Source organism: Macaca fascicularis, chromosome 9 (genome assembly GCF_037993035.2).
Source record: "Macaca fascicularis isolate 582-1 chromosome 9, T2T-MFA8v1.1".
Taxonomy (NCBI): Eukaryota; Metazoa; Chordata; class Mammalia; order Primates; family Cercopithecidae; genus Macaca; species Macaca fascicularis.
The window spans coordinates 112,730,867-112,746,709 of NC_088383.1; the positions used below are offsets into that span (position 1 = coordinate 112,730,867).

At 53.1% G+C, this 15,843-nt stretch overlaps 1 protein-coding gene across 4 annotated transcripts in view; it reads right to left on the reverse strand.

The window, feature by feature from the left end:
- Window positions 1-15,843, reverse strand: part of SH3PXD2A (SH3 and PX domains 2A) — a 255,862-nt gene that overhangs the window by 85,933 nt on the left and 154,086 nt on the right. For 3 of the 4 annotated variants that reach the window (XM_005566353.5, XM_005566352.5, XM_015456641.4), the window contains exon 6: window positions 11,283-11,311. In XM_005566353.5, the coding sequence (XP_005566410.3) occupies window positions 11,283-11,311 (29 nt within the window). Of the gene's footprint in view, window positions 1-11,282; window positions 11,431-15,843 lie in introns of those variants that run through there. The other variant, XM_045362227.3, reaches the window with a different exon arrangement.

Consider the following 15,843-nt stretch of genomic DNA (forward strand, 5'->3'; position numbering starts at 1 on the left):
GGAGGCAGAGGTTGCAGGGAGCTGAGATCACACCACCACACTCCAGCCTGGGTGACAGACTCCATTACACACACACACATATACACACACACACACACACACACACACACACACACACACACACTGCAGATTGGCCAGATGTGGTGGCTCATATCTATAATCTAGCACTTTGGGATGCCAAGGTGGGTGGACCGCTTGAGGAGCTCGGGAGTTTGAGACCAGCCTGGGCAATATGGTGAAACCTTGTCTCTTAAGAAAACGAAAGAATGCAGATTCCTGGGCGTCACTCCAGACATGCTGATTCAGTAGGTCTGGGCAGGCCCTGGGAATCTGTATTTCAATGAGCAGACTCAAGATTCTGCAGTTCACCTTTGCCCATGCAGTTCCCTTTTGGACCAGCTTCCTATTTTCCTAGCAAGAGAAACTGGGTGATAGCAATGAGGGGGCAGAGGCAGCTGTGCAAGCAGGGCTGAGGGAATCGAGGCTTCCAACTAGCTGCCTCCTTCTGGGGATTCCAGGATCCGGGGAGCACTCACTGCGCCCCTGTCCCCGCCCCGCCACGCTCTGTGTGTCCAGGCCAATCGGGCAGTGGGGCTCAGCCACCTCGGGCCAGGGAGCGTGGCGCAGACACACACATGAGCAGCACTCACTTTCTCCATAGCATCACTGCCATGTGGGCTGGCTGCAGAGCTGCCAAATCAATCAGGCTCCTTTCATTTCCAATTAGATAGCTTTGAACTCCAAGGGTAAAATCAGGCTGAGGACCCAGAGCCATGAAAATAAAAACTGTTTAAAAACACCAACCCAGAGGTCGGCCACGGTGGCTCATGCCTGTAATTACAGCACTTTGAGAGGCTGAAGTGGGTGGATCACAAGGTCAGCAGTTCGAGACCAGCTTGGCCAATGTGGTGAAACCCCATCTCTACTAAAAATAAAAAAATTAGCCAGGCGTGGTGGGGTGTGCGTCTGTAATCCCAGCTACTTAGGAGGCTGAGGCAGGAGAATTGCTTGAACCTGGGAGGCAGAGGTTGCAGTGAGCCGAGATCGTGCCATTGCACTCCAGCCTGGGTGACAGAGTGAGACTCCATCTCAAAAAAAAAAAAACAAAAAACAAAAACCCATGAGCCAGAAGCCGAAGCCTTCAAAATAAGACATGCTCACTTTTGGAATGGGCCATTGGAGGGCAGCAGGAAGATCTTGGCCACGTTCTCTAAGTAGCCTGGGCCTTTCTCACTGAGTATGGGTAGCTCAGGAGGACAAGAAAACCTCGGAAATTGCTTTAAAAAGTCTTGCTTATGATACACTCTCCATGATTTCCTTTCCAGACTCATCTCCTGCCCTACCCTTGCTCCTGCCAGGATAATGGGCACCTCTCCTTCCCTCAGACTTCTCAAGCTCATGCCAGGCCAGGTGTGGTGGCTCACGTCTGTAATCCTAACACTTCAGGAGGCTGAGGCAGGATGATCACTTGAGGCCTGGAGTTCAACACCAGCCTGGACAACAAAGCGAGACCCTGTTTCTACCAAATAAATAAATAAGTCAGTAATAAAAAATAAATTAAGGCTAGAAGTGGTGACTCACACCTGTAATCCTAGCATTCTGGGAGGCCAAGGTGGGTAGACTGCCTAACTCAGGAGTTCAAGACCACCCTGGGCAACACAGAGAAACCCCGTCTCTACTAAAATACAAAAAAATTAGCCAGGCATGGTGGTGGGCACCTGTAGTGCCAGCTACTTAGGAGGCTGAGGCACGAGAATTGAGAAGCAGAGGTTGCAGTAAATCGAGATTGTGCCACTGTACTCTAGCCTGGGTGACAGAGCCAGACTCTTGTCTCCTACATAAATAAATAAGCCGGGCATGGTGGCACACCAGTGGTTCCACCTACTTGGGAGGATGAAGTGGGAGGATCCCTTGAGCCCAAGAATTTAAGGCCACAGTGAGCCCTGATAGCACCACTGCACTCCAGCCTAGGCCACTGAGTAAGACCCTATGCTAAAAATTAACACCAGAAAAACCCACCACAACCACAACAACAAAGCAAAAACTCATTCCAGTTCCACATCCTCACTCATGCCTGGCTGTCCCTCCTGCAGGGTGCCCTACTCACACCCTTCAGCCCATCGCAATCTCCTCTGTCCTTCGGGGCCATCTCCAGCCTCTCCCACAGTGGCCAGCCGCCCCCCTTCCACCTTGCAGATCCCAAGCCCTCCTGCCTAGTATTAGTTAATGAATCCTTGAAAAGGTCCCGCCTTCTCAGTTGAGCTGTGCACTCCGTGGGGCCAGGAGCCAACAAACTATTAAGAGAGGTGAAAGCCTCACAAAGCCTGTGCTCTGGGGGGAGGAAGCCTGCTGCCACTGCCTTGTCTCCCTCCGTCTTCCTCTGCTGCTGGTTGGGCAGGACAGGCCCAGGGAGGGCCAGAGAGCCCAGCTTTGCTAGTGGCCTGCTGAGGTATTTACCTTGCGGGGAAGGGAGGTACCAGAGGCCTCACAGACCGGCTTCCTCTGCTTCAGAGCAGCCCTCCTCACACCTCCACCTGGTTCCAGGGCTTGGTGGCAGTGCTGACCAGCAGAAGACCAGGTTCTGCCCACCCCATACCCTGGGCAAGTGGCCATCCCTCTCTTAAAATCTTCCTCTATAAAAGGAGGAGAATAGAGGAACCTTTTCAGGTAGACTAACTTTTTTTTTTTTTTTGGGATGGAGTCTCACTCTGTTGCCCAGGCTGGAGTGCAGTGGTGCCATCCCGGCTCACTGCAACCTCCGCCTCCTGGGTTCAAGCGATTCTCCTGCCTCAGCCTCCTGAGTAGCTGGGATGACAGGCATGTGCCACCATGTCCAGCTAATTTTTTGTATTTTTAGTAGAGATGGGGTTTCACCATGTTGGTCTTGAACTCCTGACCTCAGGTGATCTGCCCGCCTCTGCCTCCCAAAGTGCTGAGATTACAGGAGCAAGCCACCACGCCCGACCATAGACTAACCCTTAATAGTAGCCAGAACTTATGGTGGGTCTCGCTCTGAGCAACTTCACTTTATTAAAAACCAAACTAAAATAAATAAATAAAAACCAAACTCATAAAAAGAGAAATTAGGCTGTGTGCGGTGGTTCACACCTATAATCCCAGCACTTTGGGAGGCCAAGTCAGGAAGATCACTTGAGTCCAGGAGTTCAAGACCACCCTGGGCAACATAGCGAGACCCTGTCTCTACAAAAAATACAAAAATTAGCTGGACGTGGTGGTGCATGTCTGTAGTCCCAACTACTCAGAAGGCTGAGGTGGAAGGATTGCTTCAACCCAGGAGGTCAAGTCTGCAGTGAGCTGTGGTTGTGCCACCACACTCAAGTCTGAACAACAACAACAACAACAAAAAGCCCGGTCATGGTGGTTCACGCCTGTAATCCCAGCACTTTGGGAGGCCAAGGTAGGTGGATCACCTGAGGTCAGGAGTTCGAGACCAGCCCGGCCAACATGGTGAAACCCCATCTCTACTAAAAATACAAAAAATTAGCTGGGCATGGTGGCAGACGCCTATAATTCCATCTACTTGGGAGGCTGTGACAGGAGAATCACTTGAACCCAGGAGGTGGAGGTTGCAGTGAGCTGAGATTGTGCGACTGCACTCCAGCCTGGGCAACAGAGCGAAACTCTATCTCAAAAAAAAAAAAGAAAAAAAAAAAGAGTATTCTGTGTCTGGCTGACCTGGGGCAAGTTCCTTAACTTCACTTTCCTGGTCTATAAAACGGGGACAAGACCACCTACCCAAGGCCACCTACCCGGGTTGCTGCAGGGAGGCTCCTGGCAATGACGAGACAGTGCATGCCCCACCTTCCTTCTGTCTGATTGAGGAGTCACGCCTGAGAAAGGGCAAAAGCCGACCAGTGCTCTCTCCTGTTTGAGATGAACCCCTCCGGTGCAGCCTCCTATTCATAGTAAAAGCTGCTTCATCCTTAGTGCTTCCTCTGGGCCAGGCACAGTGCTGGAGATATCACTTCAGGAACTTTCACTCAATCCTCAACCCAATGAAAAAAAACCTGATTATCCCCATTTTACAGGTGAAGAAATGAGGCACAGAGAAGGACTTGCCCAAGATCACACAGTGAGCAGAGCCAGGACAGGAAGCTGGGCATTCTGGCTTCAGAGTCCGCAGTTTTAACTCAACAGAATACTTAGTAATGGCTAAGTCTACGCCCTGTTGTCTCCTCCTGGGGCTCACAGAATGGAAATAAATGTCTCAACTCAAAGACCAACTTCTCCCCTTCTTTCTTAATCTATCAATAATTAAAACGGCAATAACAAATGGCAGAGCTGGGGTTCAAACCTTGTCTGCCTGTTCCCAAAACCTGGACTCTCAACCCCAAGCAACACTGCTTCTCTGCAATGAAACTACATTAATGCTGATCTCACGAACTCAGCCAATAATACAGTTTCATGATCACTGAGATAGAGGCGGGGCTGAGCTCACTACTTTTCCAAGGAGAAGAATAAAGTAAACAGGATTTCATGAGGAACAACACTTGCCTAAGAGAACAAGCTTGCAGCAACACTCTTGAGCAACCTCACTGCATGTAAACGAGCTGGAGCTTCCACAGGGCTCCTGGGATGGATGAACCATCAGGCTCTCCTGACCACAGCCCCAGGGCCCTGACCTGACCATCCCGGAGGCTCCGTGGCCACCTGCGCCCCCTAGTGGCGCACCTCAGAACTTCCCGGCTAGGCGCCCTGGCGAAATGCAGCTTCCTAGAGAAGTGGGTGAGAGGCATGACATCTTTGCAGGTCTCAAGAGAATCCCTTGCTCTGGGGAGTCTGCTCCAGCCCCGCTGGGGCTCCTGGAGCAGTGCCCACCTTGGGGAAGCAACAACAGCTAACAACAACGGGCCCTTCCTACTGCCAGGCACAGCCCAAAACCCCTCAAAGGGCATCACCTCGAACCCTGTGCACCTTGGGGCAGGCCAGGTCGCTGCTACTATAACAACCCCATTTGACAGGTACGATGGTCAGGTGGTACACATCAACCTGGCTAGGCTACTGTCCCCAGTTATGCAATCACACATGAATTTAGGTGTTACTGGGGAACTTTTTTTTTTTTTTTTTTTTGAGACGTAGTCTCGCTCTGTTGCCCAGGCTGGAGTGCAATGGCATGATCTCAGCTCACTGCAACCTCCGCCTTCTGGGTTCAAGCAATTCTCCCTGCCTCAGCCTCCCCAGTGGCTGGGATTACAGGCACCTGCCACCACGCCCAGCTAATTTTTTGTATTTTTAGTAGAGACGGGGTTTCACCATGTTGGCCAGGCTGGTCTCAAACTCCTGACCTCAGATGATCCACCTGCCTTGGCCCCCCAAAGTGCTGGGATTACAGGCATGAGCCACTGTGCCCGGCCGGGAACGTATTTTTATAGTTATTAAAGACCATGACCGGATGACTTTAAGGAAATTATCTAAAACACTCTGGGTGGGCCTGAGTCAATAGTTGAAAGGCCTTCAGCAGGGTGGAGGTTTCACTGAAGACATTTCATCTGTGGACAGCAGCTCCAGCCTGGGCCTGGGGGTCCAGCCTGCCCCCTTTCATGGCCTGCCCTGTGGATTTCAGACTTACCTAGTCGGCCCCCACAATTGTGTAAGCTAGTTCCTTACACTACATTGCTTAATATATACCTCCCACTCGTTCTGTTCCTCTAGTTGAACCCTGGCTGATACAACAGAATAGGTGAGATAACCTGTTCTCAGAGGGAAGGGATTTGCCCAAGGTCACATGACTGGCAAGTTGTTGGCCTAAGAGTGGGACCCCAGCAACTTGATGCAGGTGTTTCCCAGCTTCCACACAAACTCTCCCTTGAGGCCCACATCCATCATCAGAGTCTGTCCAACACCCTCAGCGCCTTGCCCCGTCCACTGCTGCCGGAGGCCCCATCCTATCTCACCTGGCTAGCCGCCCCCTGCGACCTTACACATCATAACCCATTCTGCCTAGTCAATCCCCATCATTCTATGATTGAAGCCAGATCATGTCCCTGCCTTTACTTACAACCCTTCAGTGAATCTTTATCTCACTCAATGAAAGTCAAAATCCTTAGAATGTCCAGTTACATCTCTGCTCTCACCTCCTTCCACTTTACCCTCCACTATTCTTCATCCCAGCCACAGGCCTCCCTACTGCATCCTGAGCAGCCAGCACATGCCGTCCCCAGGGCCTTTGCACTTGCTGTGCCCTTGGCCGGGACTGCTCTTCCCCAGGTAACCATGTTGCTCTCTCACTTCCCTCCATCTAATAGTACATTCTCCTATATAGCTCATCACCCATAGCAGACTGCAAACTTCTCTAGGGTAGAAAGACACGTTCCTATAGCCTCAACACCGTTAACAGTGCTTGGCATAGTTGATGCTCAGTTAGGTCAGTCTCCAAACAAGCCACACTTAGTCCTATCCCTCTACCTTTGTACATGTGCTCCCTCTGGATTACCAAAGCCTCCCATTCTCTGCTCCCAAACGAGAAAAATGTCTCCTCTTTCCAGGCAATGATCCCCAATTTGAAGCCACAATGACCTTTCTTTCCTGACCCTGCACGAGGTTCACTCATTCATGCATGCTTTCTTCCATCCACCCACCCATTCAAAAAGTACCAGTGGACCCTGGTGCTGGTGCAAGCCCTGTAGCCAAGGTCCTTGCTCTCGAGGTGGTGGGAGACAGAGAAGAAGCAAGCAAACACAGGATCACTAGTGTGTGGGAAGTGATGAGGAGGGAACTAGAGGGGTGATCCGCGGGGGCAGCTGGACAGTGCAGGATCAGGCAGCTTCACTGAGAAGGTGACCGTTTTAAGCAGAAATCTTAAGAAGGAGCCAGCCATGTGAAAGACCAGGGAAGAACATTCCAGGCAAGAGGGAAGAGCGAGTACAAAGGCCACGTAGAAGAATGTGTTTGATGCGTTTAAGGAACGGAAGGTGACTGGTGTGGCTGAGCAGAGTGTGATGGGTGGGGACGAAAGGGGTAAAGCCCAGGTCAGGAAGGCAGCCAGGGGCCAAGTCACACAAGCTCTGTGAGCCGGGGTAGGGAATTAGTTCTGGGTGGGATGGAGTCCCTCGGGGAATTTAAGCAGGAAAGTATGTTATTTTTTCTTTCTTTCCCTTCTTCCCTCCCTCCCTCCCTCCTTCCTATTTATTTATTTAGAGATAGGGTCTCTCTCTGTTGCCCAGGCTGTAGTGCAGTGGCACAATCATGCCTCACTGCAACCTCAAACTTCTGGGTTCAAGCGATCCTCCCACCTCAGCCACTTGGGTAGCTGGGACTACAGGCGTGCACCACCACGTCCGGCTCATTTTTTATTTTTTGGTAGAGAGAGGATCTTGCTTTGTTGCCCAGGCTGGTCTCGAACTCCTAGGCTCAAGTGATCTTCTTGCCTTGGCCTCCCAAAGTGTTGGGATTACAGGGGTGAGCCACTGTACCCAGCTGATGAATATTTTTTAAGAGCTCACTCTTGCTGTGGTGTGGAGAATGTCAGATAGAGGTCTAATAGAGAAGCAGGGAGACCAGGCAGGAAGGTGGGGTCTTCTTGGAGAGATGAAGGGGGCTTCTAACGCATGTGATGGTGCAGGTGGAGAGACAGGTGGTTCTGCAGCTCGAGTTGGCAGGTAAAAGAAAGGGAAGAGTCGAGAATGACTTCTCGGCTGGGCGCGGTAGCTCACACCTGTCATCCCAGCACTTTGGGAGGCTGAGATGGGTGGATCACTTGAGGTCAGGAGTTTGAGACCAGCCTGGTCAACATGGTGAAACCTTGTCTCTACTAAAACTCCAAAAATTAGCCAGGTGTGGTGGCGGGTGCCTGTAATCCCAGCTACTCAGGAAGCTGAGGCAGGAGAACCACCTGAACCCGGGAGGCGGAGGTTGCAGGTGAGCTAAGGTCATGCCACTGCACTCCAGCCTGGGCAACAGAGGAGAATCTGTCTCAAAAAACAAAAATCAAAAAGGAATGACTTCTGGCTGTTGGGCTTGAGCAACAGGGTGGATGGTGACAGTTCCTGAGATGAGGAAGATGCTGGAAGGAGCAGGTTCAATGGAGTGAAGAAAGATGCAGATAAATCCGAGGCCAAACTGTCCTTCAGTTTTCAAGGTCACCAGCCTTGCTTCCTCCAGAAAGTACCTGAGAACTTTCTTCTTCTGTTGACTCCACCATCCCTAAACCTTGCCTTAAGTCTAAGCTCTATGCTCAGTAAGAGATTTACAGTGAACCCCAGAATGGCATCCATTTCCTCTGTGCAAACGTCCCTGGCTGGAGTGACCCTGGCAAGCTTCGTGAGGTTCATTACAGAGCAGGACAGAGCCCCAAACATGGACTCCAATCCCCAGTTTGCCAAGGACTGTGTGTGGGCAGTCACCCCACCGGAGCCTCAGCTTCTCATTTGCAAAATGGGAATCCTACCACCCATCGTGTACTGTGGTTCTCATCAGCAAATGAGGAAACGTGTAAATTTCCTAGCACATAGTAGATGCTCATTCAACAACAGCATCTAGCACTTACGGGGAGCTTTCTAGGTGGCAGGCAGTGTTCTAAGCATGCTTAAATATATTAGCTTATCTAATCTTCATTATAACCATATGAGGTGTGTATTAGTCAGGGTTCTCCACAGAAACAGAACCAACAGGAGGTGCATACAGAGCTTGAAGACAGAGGGAGGCTTATTTTAGGAATTGGCTTATGTGATTGTGGAGGTTTGAGAGTCCAAAATGTGATGGGGGAGACTGGCAGGCGAGACTAAGGGAAGAGCTGCAGCTGAGTCCAAAGGCGGCTACTGGCAGAACTCCTCCTTGCTGAGGGCGGGTGTGTGTGTGTCAGTCTTTGTTCTATTAAGAGACCTTCAACCAATTGGATGAGGCTAGCCTGCATTATGGAGAGTAATCTGCTTTACTCAAAATCTACTGATTTATTTAAATGTGAATCTCATCTAGAAAACACCTTTGCAGAAACATCTAGAATAATGCTTGACCAAATACATGGGCACTGTGGCCCAGCCAAGTTGACACATAATAAACCATCACAAAGTGGGTATGAATATTATCCCAAATGCACAGAAGAGGTAATGGGCACAGAGAGGCTAAGACATCTACCCAAGGTCACAGAGGAGAGAAGCCAGACTCTCAACTCCAGCTGTCTGGCTTCAGAGCTGGCATTTTCAACCACGACACTAAGTGGCCATTATCATAAGCACACCAATGTAAATTAAATTTCTCCATCCATCCTTTTCCTGGCCTCAAAGTGAAAGGCAGAGAAACTGGGGTTTGGCTTTCCCTGGGGGAGGCAGCCTGGGTGTGGCCCTGCATTGCTTAGGAAGCAGCACCGAAGCTGAGCCTCAGAGATTGTGGCAGCGGACCTGAGAGGTTATCTAGTCCAGCTCTTGCCTTTATAGGAGGAAAATGAGGCCCAGCGTAGAGAAGGAATTTGCCCAAGGTCACACAGGGAGAAAAGTGGCAATGGAGCCAGGACTAGGTCCCAGGCCTTCAGAAAGTGCTGCTGCTGCTGAGAACTGATACTTCTATAGTAGTTATTCAGTGCCAGGACTATTCCACATTAACATCCTTAATCCTCTATGTGTGAGGCAGATACCATTAGCATCTTTGTTTTAAAGAAAATGAGGAAACTGAGGCACAGAGGGGTTATGAAACTTGCCTAAGGTCACACAGAGCCAGAATTTGAGTCCAGGTTCAACCACGGACACTATACCTCTGAGGCCCAGGGCAAGCTTCTTGTTGGGGAGGTGACAGAACACAATCCCCATTTCGCCCCTCCTTCCATTCTCCCACCTGAGGCCTGCCTAGAGTGACAGTAGAGGAATGCTCTTCCTCAGTCTCACCCCGCAGTTCACAGGAGGAAATGGCCTTCTGCACCAGTGGGCATGCCTGCCTGAGACACTGCAGACCCAGGTGATAGGCTGCACACACATCTCATCCCACAGCTATACACGTCCCAAACTGGTACACAAATACGAGCACAGACTCCAACCCATAACCAGATATGTCTCAACCACACACACGCTCCCAGCCTCTGCACCCAAACAAGTAAACACGCCCTCACAGCACACAACTATCATGACTCACACATGTACACAGAACCCCACAGCCACACATGCCCCCAACACATAAACCAGGACACAACTGTCCCCGTCCCAATAGGCACGTGAGCAAGCACTTGTACACACAGAAACAAACATATCATACAGTTACATTTACCCCACTCTACATCCATCCGCCACACAGGGGCACTCCCCTCAACCTATCCACAGGCCAAGGCACCTGGGAGCCATTCACAGGAGCCACGCATTACCTCCTACATCCCCAAGGGCCAGACCCCAGGATGACTGTCCAGGTACAGCCACCCTATCAATATGGCCAATCCACGTGCCCGCATGGATCGCTGCAGCAATCTGTCCCCGCCCCCACTTCAGCACACACACAGCCCTAACTTCTAGGGACCACTCTCCCCCAGTTAACTACAGCCCGCCCACATCCAGGCATTTGTCATTTGGGGAGCCCAGCCTCCCCCTTCCAGAGAGAATCCTGCTCTACCCTCAGCCCACAGCTCCCAGGGCTGGCCCGCCTCTCTCCCTGCCTCCACTCCCTTCTGAACTCCAGGCGGGCCCTGGCACCTGTCGACCAATGTGGGGGACGGGAAGGGGGTTGGGAGATCAGGTCAGCCCCCTCCCAAGTGCGTCTCAGCTGCCAAAACGCAGAGCCCCCACCTCCGCAGGGAGGAAACGCTCAGAGTTGGGGGAGGGAGGAAGGTCCGCGGTGCAGGCGCTAAAACTCAAGTCACTCAAGGACGACCCCTTTTCAGTCCCGGATCTCAATCTCACCTTCTCGCAGGAAAGCCCCGCGTCTCTATTAACCCTTCCATCACGCTGCACCGGAGGGACCGGAGAAGTCTTAGCACTGCGCAGCAGTGGCCGCTGCAGCCCGGGGGTGAAGGACCCGGCTGCCCACGGTGCAGGGGCTTAGCCCCTTCACGAGCCACCCACGCACTCCCCATGCACCCACCCCCACTTCCACTGGGGACAGCGAGGTAGCGGGAGCCCAAGCGACTCGGTGGGAGGCGAACGAGGGTTCTAGGACCAAAGGTCTCAGGGGCCATGGACTGAGGAGGAGCAAGTGAAGCGAGTACCCCTGGCCCCGCAGGACCCCGGGGCTGGCGTGCAAGGACAACCCCCCCTCCCCGTCCCCAAGAAGTCCTCTGCAGGATCAGAGGGGCGCGTGCACGGAGCGGGAAGGAAGGCTGAAGGGAAAATGCCCAGAGGCTCCCTTACCTGATTTCCTCTTGGAACTGCCATAGTCCCTGAAAAAGAAGCAACAACAGATAGACATGGTTAGGGCCGGGCGCGGGCGCGGGGCTGCGGCTGCGGGGGCGCCCTCGGGCTGGCTGCGGTCTGTCCCCGGTGCCGCTGCTCATGTGATGCCCACGGCCCGCGAGCCGCGCGCTCCGCAGTCGCACGCACTGCGCGCCGCGCCCGCCCGCGGGCCCCCTGCCAGCCCGGCCCCCGGGCGCGATTAGCCCGCCCCGCTCCGCCCCGCCCCAGCCCGCCCCGCTAACGGGGGCTCACCTTCCCTCAGCCTCGGCGGGCAGGGGAGGGCAAGGCAGGTTCTCCTCACGTCCCAAACTGGGAAACTGAGGATCCGGGATGGCACTTGCCAGAACCCGGGCCCTACCCGGCGCTGGGAGCCCGCTCACCCCGCCACCGGAGCGGTTCACCTCCCAATTCTTTGCATGGCTTGCCCTAGCGATGCAAAGAATTGGGAGGTGAACCCAGCCCACTCAGTCCGTAAGTCACTACTGAAATGTCACCTCCTCAACGTGTCTTCCTCAACACCACCCGCCAGGTAATCACAGATTTGTGTGACTCTTTGATTAAAGTCTGCCCCTGTCCTAGACCTGAGACTTGCTGGGGGCCACTGTGGCTGCGTCCTCTCACTGCACGCCCCGAGGCTGGCAGAGGCCATGGATAAGGCCCTTCTCAAAGGCTACAGCTGGGGAGTCGGGATGGGGAGTGGGGAGTGGGGAGTGGGGGAACAGAGGATACTGCAAGGTTAACTGGGAGGCCAGGAACGGAAGTCGAGCTTCTGAGGAAGTGCGTTCAAATGCTGTCAGAGAAAGTAACTGCTGTGACCTTAGGCACTGAACCCTCCTAACCTCCGTTTACCTGCCCTGCCCTCTAGCAAAGAGTCCAAACTCAAGGATGGGCAGATTTCCCAAATCCTGCCCTTGCTCCTGCCATCCTTATCTCCCCCACTCCTCCCGCCCCGCTCCATTCACCAATCCTCAGGGGAGTGGGAAAGGTGAGCTGGCTCCCTTAACCTGAGCCTCACATGCCCCTAAAGACTGAAGGTTCTGTTCAGTGCTCAGGCAACAACAGCGGGGCTGGCTGGGGCTCTCTCTGGAGTCCAAAGGAAATGCCTTCCATTTTCCCCAGGGGCCAAAGAAAATGCCAATTGCTGCCCATCTTTGGTCGAAGCAAACTAGCCCTCCAGTCTGCCACTGGAAAGGCAGGGGTGGGGGGGTTGGGGGGGTGCAGTGGAAAGGGGTTCTCTTGGAGGAAGAGGCAGCAGGCTCCCAGGGAAAGAAGCAGAGTCATCCTCATGGAGGCTCCCCAAGTTCCGATCTGGGAGGTCTAGGGGTGGCCTCCAAGATTGGAGTGTTTATTAATCTTCAAGGTGATTTGCCTGCACAGCCAGGAGTGCGGAGCTCCCCCTCTCCTGGGCATCCACCTTTCCCAAAATTTAGACTCAGAACCCACTTAATCAGAATGCTGGGGGCGAGGTCCGGGAATCTGCATTTCTGACTGTCTCCCCTTCTTTCCCCATCTTGTTTGAGAACCCTCTTCGTATTCCATGTCTCCTTCAATCCTCTAATCCACGCTAAGAGGAAGGTCCTATCATCCTAATCCATTTTATAGATGAGGAAACAGAGGTTCAGCCATTGCCCAAGGTTGCCCATCTGGGGAAGAGCTGGAAGGAATAAGCCCACTGGAAGGAATACAAACTGCAGCGTGGATGGGGTGGAGGAGAATCTGGGAAACTGTTGCCTTGGAAAGGAACTACAGAAAGGTGGGAGAGCTTCCATTTGCCTCCTCCCCTGGCTCCCACCAGTCAGTCCAGGGAAGGCCTTAACAAAGGCATGCTTGCCCCCCTTGCAGAAGGGAGAGTGGGCACAGACTGAGTCCTAGCTGTGCCCCCAAAAAGCTCAACTGTGCAGAGAATTCCAGAGAGCAGGAGAAGAGTATTAGATGGTAGCTGCGTCCTACCCAGAAGACTTTCCACTCCCAAGAAGGAAATTAGCTGTTCAGACCTTTTCACTGAGGGCTACTGGGGAAGGGCAGGGAGTGGAGGGCACTGAGGAGCTGCCTTCTGCTGTCCCACAATTTTCCTGCTGGTCCTGGCAAGAGAAGCCCAGGACCGATGGCCCACTGACATCCCCCTGGCTGCCAGTAGCCCAGGCAGGGGTGGCTGCCTCACAGGGATGGCTACCTTCTCCAGCTCTGAGCAGCTTCAGGCTACCCAGGCCGTTCCCATGAGACAGGGAGTTTGAGACCAGCCTAGGCAACATAGTGAGACCCCCCATCTCTACCAAAAATAAATTAGCTAGGCATGGTAGCAAGCACTTGTACTCCCAACTACAAGGGAGGCTGAGGTGGGAGGATTGCTTGAAGCCCAGGAGGTCAAGGCTGCAGTGGGCTGTGGTGGCACCACTGCACTCCAGCCTGAGTGACAGAGTGAGACTCTGTCCCAAAAAAAAGAAGAAGAAAAAAAAAGAGTGGGAAAGAAACTAAACTCACATGCGTTGAGGGCCTCCTTTGTGCCAGGCCCTGGCTGCTGATTCTCAGCCTGCCATTCAATGGAATCATGTAGAAAGTGGTTAAAATTCAGATGCAGGGCCCCACCCCAACCTACTGCATGCTCTGCATCTCCAACAAACTCCCCTGAGGATTCTGAGGCTGCTCCAGTGTTGCATAATCTCCATTAGGCCTCCAGCCACCCCTAAGAAACATTTATGCTCAGTAAGAACAACGTGCTGAAGGAGCCTCTAGAAAAATAAAATCTCCTGGTCTGCCTGTCCTTCAGCCAGAGTTCAGAGTCCTCCCCACCGAGGACTTCTGGGTCCCTCCCTGCAGGGGGTGTGGACTCTCCTCTTGCAGGTGAGAAGAGCAAAGCTTAGAGAAGCCAGACAACTTCCTCAAGGATACAGTGAGTGGGTGAGGCCGGGACTGGGGACCAGAAAACACAGGCCTTGCTCTGAGGCTCAAGACAAATGCCCAATCACCAGCCCCTCCTGGAGTAGTGGGTGCGGGAGTAGAAGACAGAGCCCGGCCCTGATCAGCACACGGGGTTAATGGGGTAGAGGCTGAGGTCCTGGCAGTGGAGGTCGCCAGGCTGTGACTGAATGGTGGGAATGAAGAGGAATCCTGAATCCTTCAGGGTGTCTGGCCTCCTGCCCGAGCAGGCGCTGCCCTAATAGGAAACCTTTTGGAGTTTCTGGTTGGGCATCCTTTAGCAAAGCCATTTCATATTTTTAGCTGCTGAATAGGGTGATAAGCAGTTTAGGTATCCAATGGCTGGGACTCCCCCATCCCTCACATACGAAGGCAAGAAGCAAAGGCAGGGATCCCCCTCCATGCCACGACCACCTCCCACTGCCCTACAACCAGTCCCAGCCTGGCAGGACAGAAGGGCCCTCTGCTGGGGCTCAGTTCCCTAACAACTCAAGAACCCCTCCACCTCCCATCAGTCCCCTTCTCCAATCCACACCCCCTCCTTGCTCCAATTCTTGCCCTGAGCTGGTGCTGACAGCTCCAACCCTGCCGGCGACTCCACTCCTGGTAGGTCACAGTCTAGCCTGCTTCCGACTTGCTGCTGAATCACTATGGGCCAGGGAGCCACAGGAAGAAGGGGAGGGGAGGAAGGGCGGGTCTAGCATCTCCCTCTAGCGTTGCCAGAGGCTAATGTGATTGAAAAGGCCTCCCAAGCTGTGTCCTGAAACAGCGCCCATCAGACCACTCAGCCATTCATTCTCTGCAGCTGGTCCAGGGGTGACTCAGACCACAGGTACAAGTGACCCACAGTTCTAGGAAAATGGGGACATGGGACTTTCAGGGCTCAAACTGGACAAACTGGGATGGGTGATCTCCTGTGGTCCACAGGTCTGGCCTGTCTGGGAAAGAGGGGTGGAGTTCCTTCACCCCGCACGCCATCCCTTCCCATCTAAACAAGGACTCCTGCAGCTTCCGCTCCCGCCCCATCTCCAGGTGATACGGTTCATCTCTTAGCCCCTCTCCGTAGGATGATGCAATCTGTGTCTGGATGAGGGAGGTTCTGGAGACAGAGGCTTCCAAATCCCTGCTGCTTCCTGCGGGAGCAGGGGGGTGCCCTTGATCTACTTTCTTGGCCTCTTGAGCCTCTACTTCTCTATCTGTAGAATGAGGACAATAATAGCTCAAACCCTCGGGGTTTGGGGAAGATGAAATGTACAGTATGTAGAAAGGGCTTCACACAGTGGCCAGCACAGAAACTGCTATAAATTGTCTTTGTCATTATTCTTTCATACTTGGGCCCATCTGACCCCACCTCAGTTGCTACGCAGGTGGCAAAGGCCTATTGAAACGTGGGTCCTACAGAGCCCCCTGAAACAAAAGGAGATTCTCCTTAAGGACCTCATCACGATGTTGGCAGACAGTGCCAGGAGGGGGTGATTCCAGCCCCAATTTCAGAGTTTTGGGCTTTCCCAAATGCCGGGACAACCACTGGTCTCTGTCTAGTGCTGAGCACCAGAAGCAGGTTCATCCCCACCCCACAGGAATGGACACACGCCTCTGGACC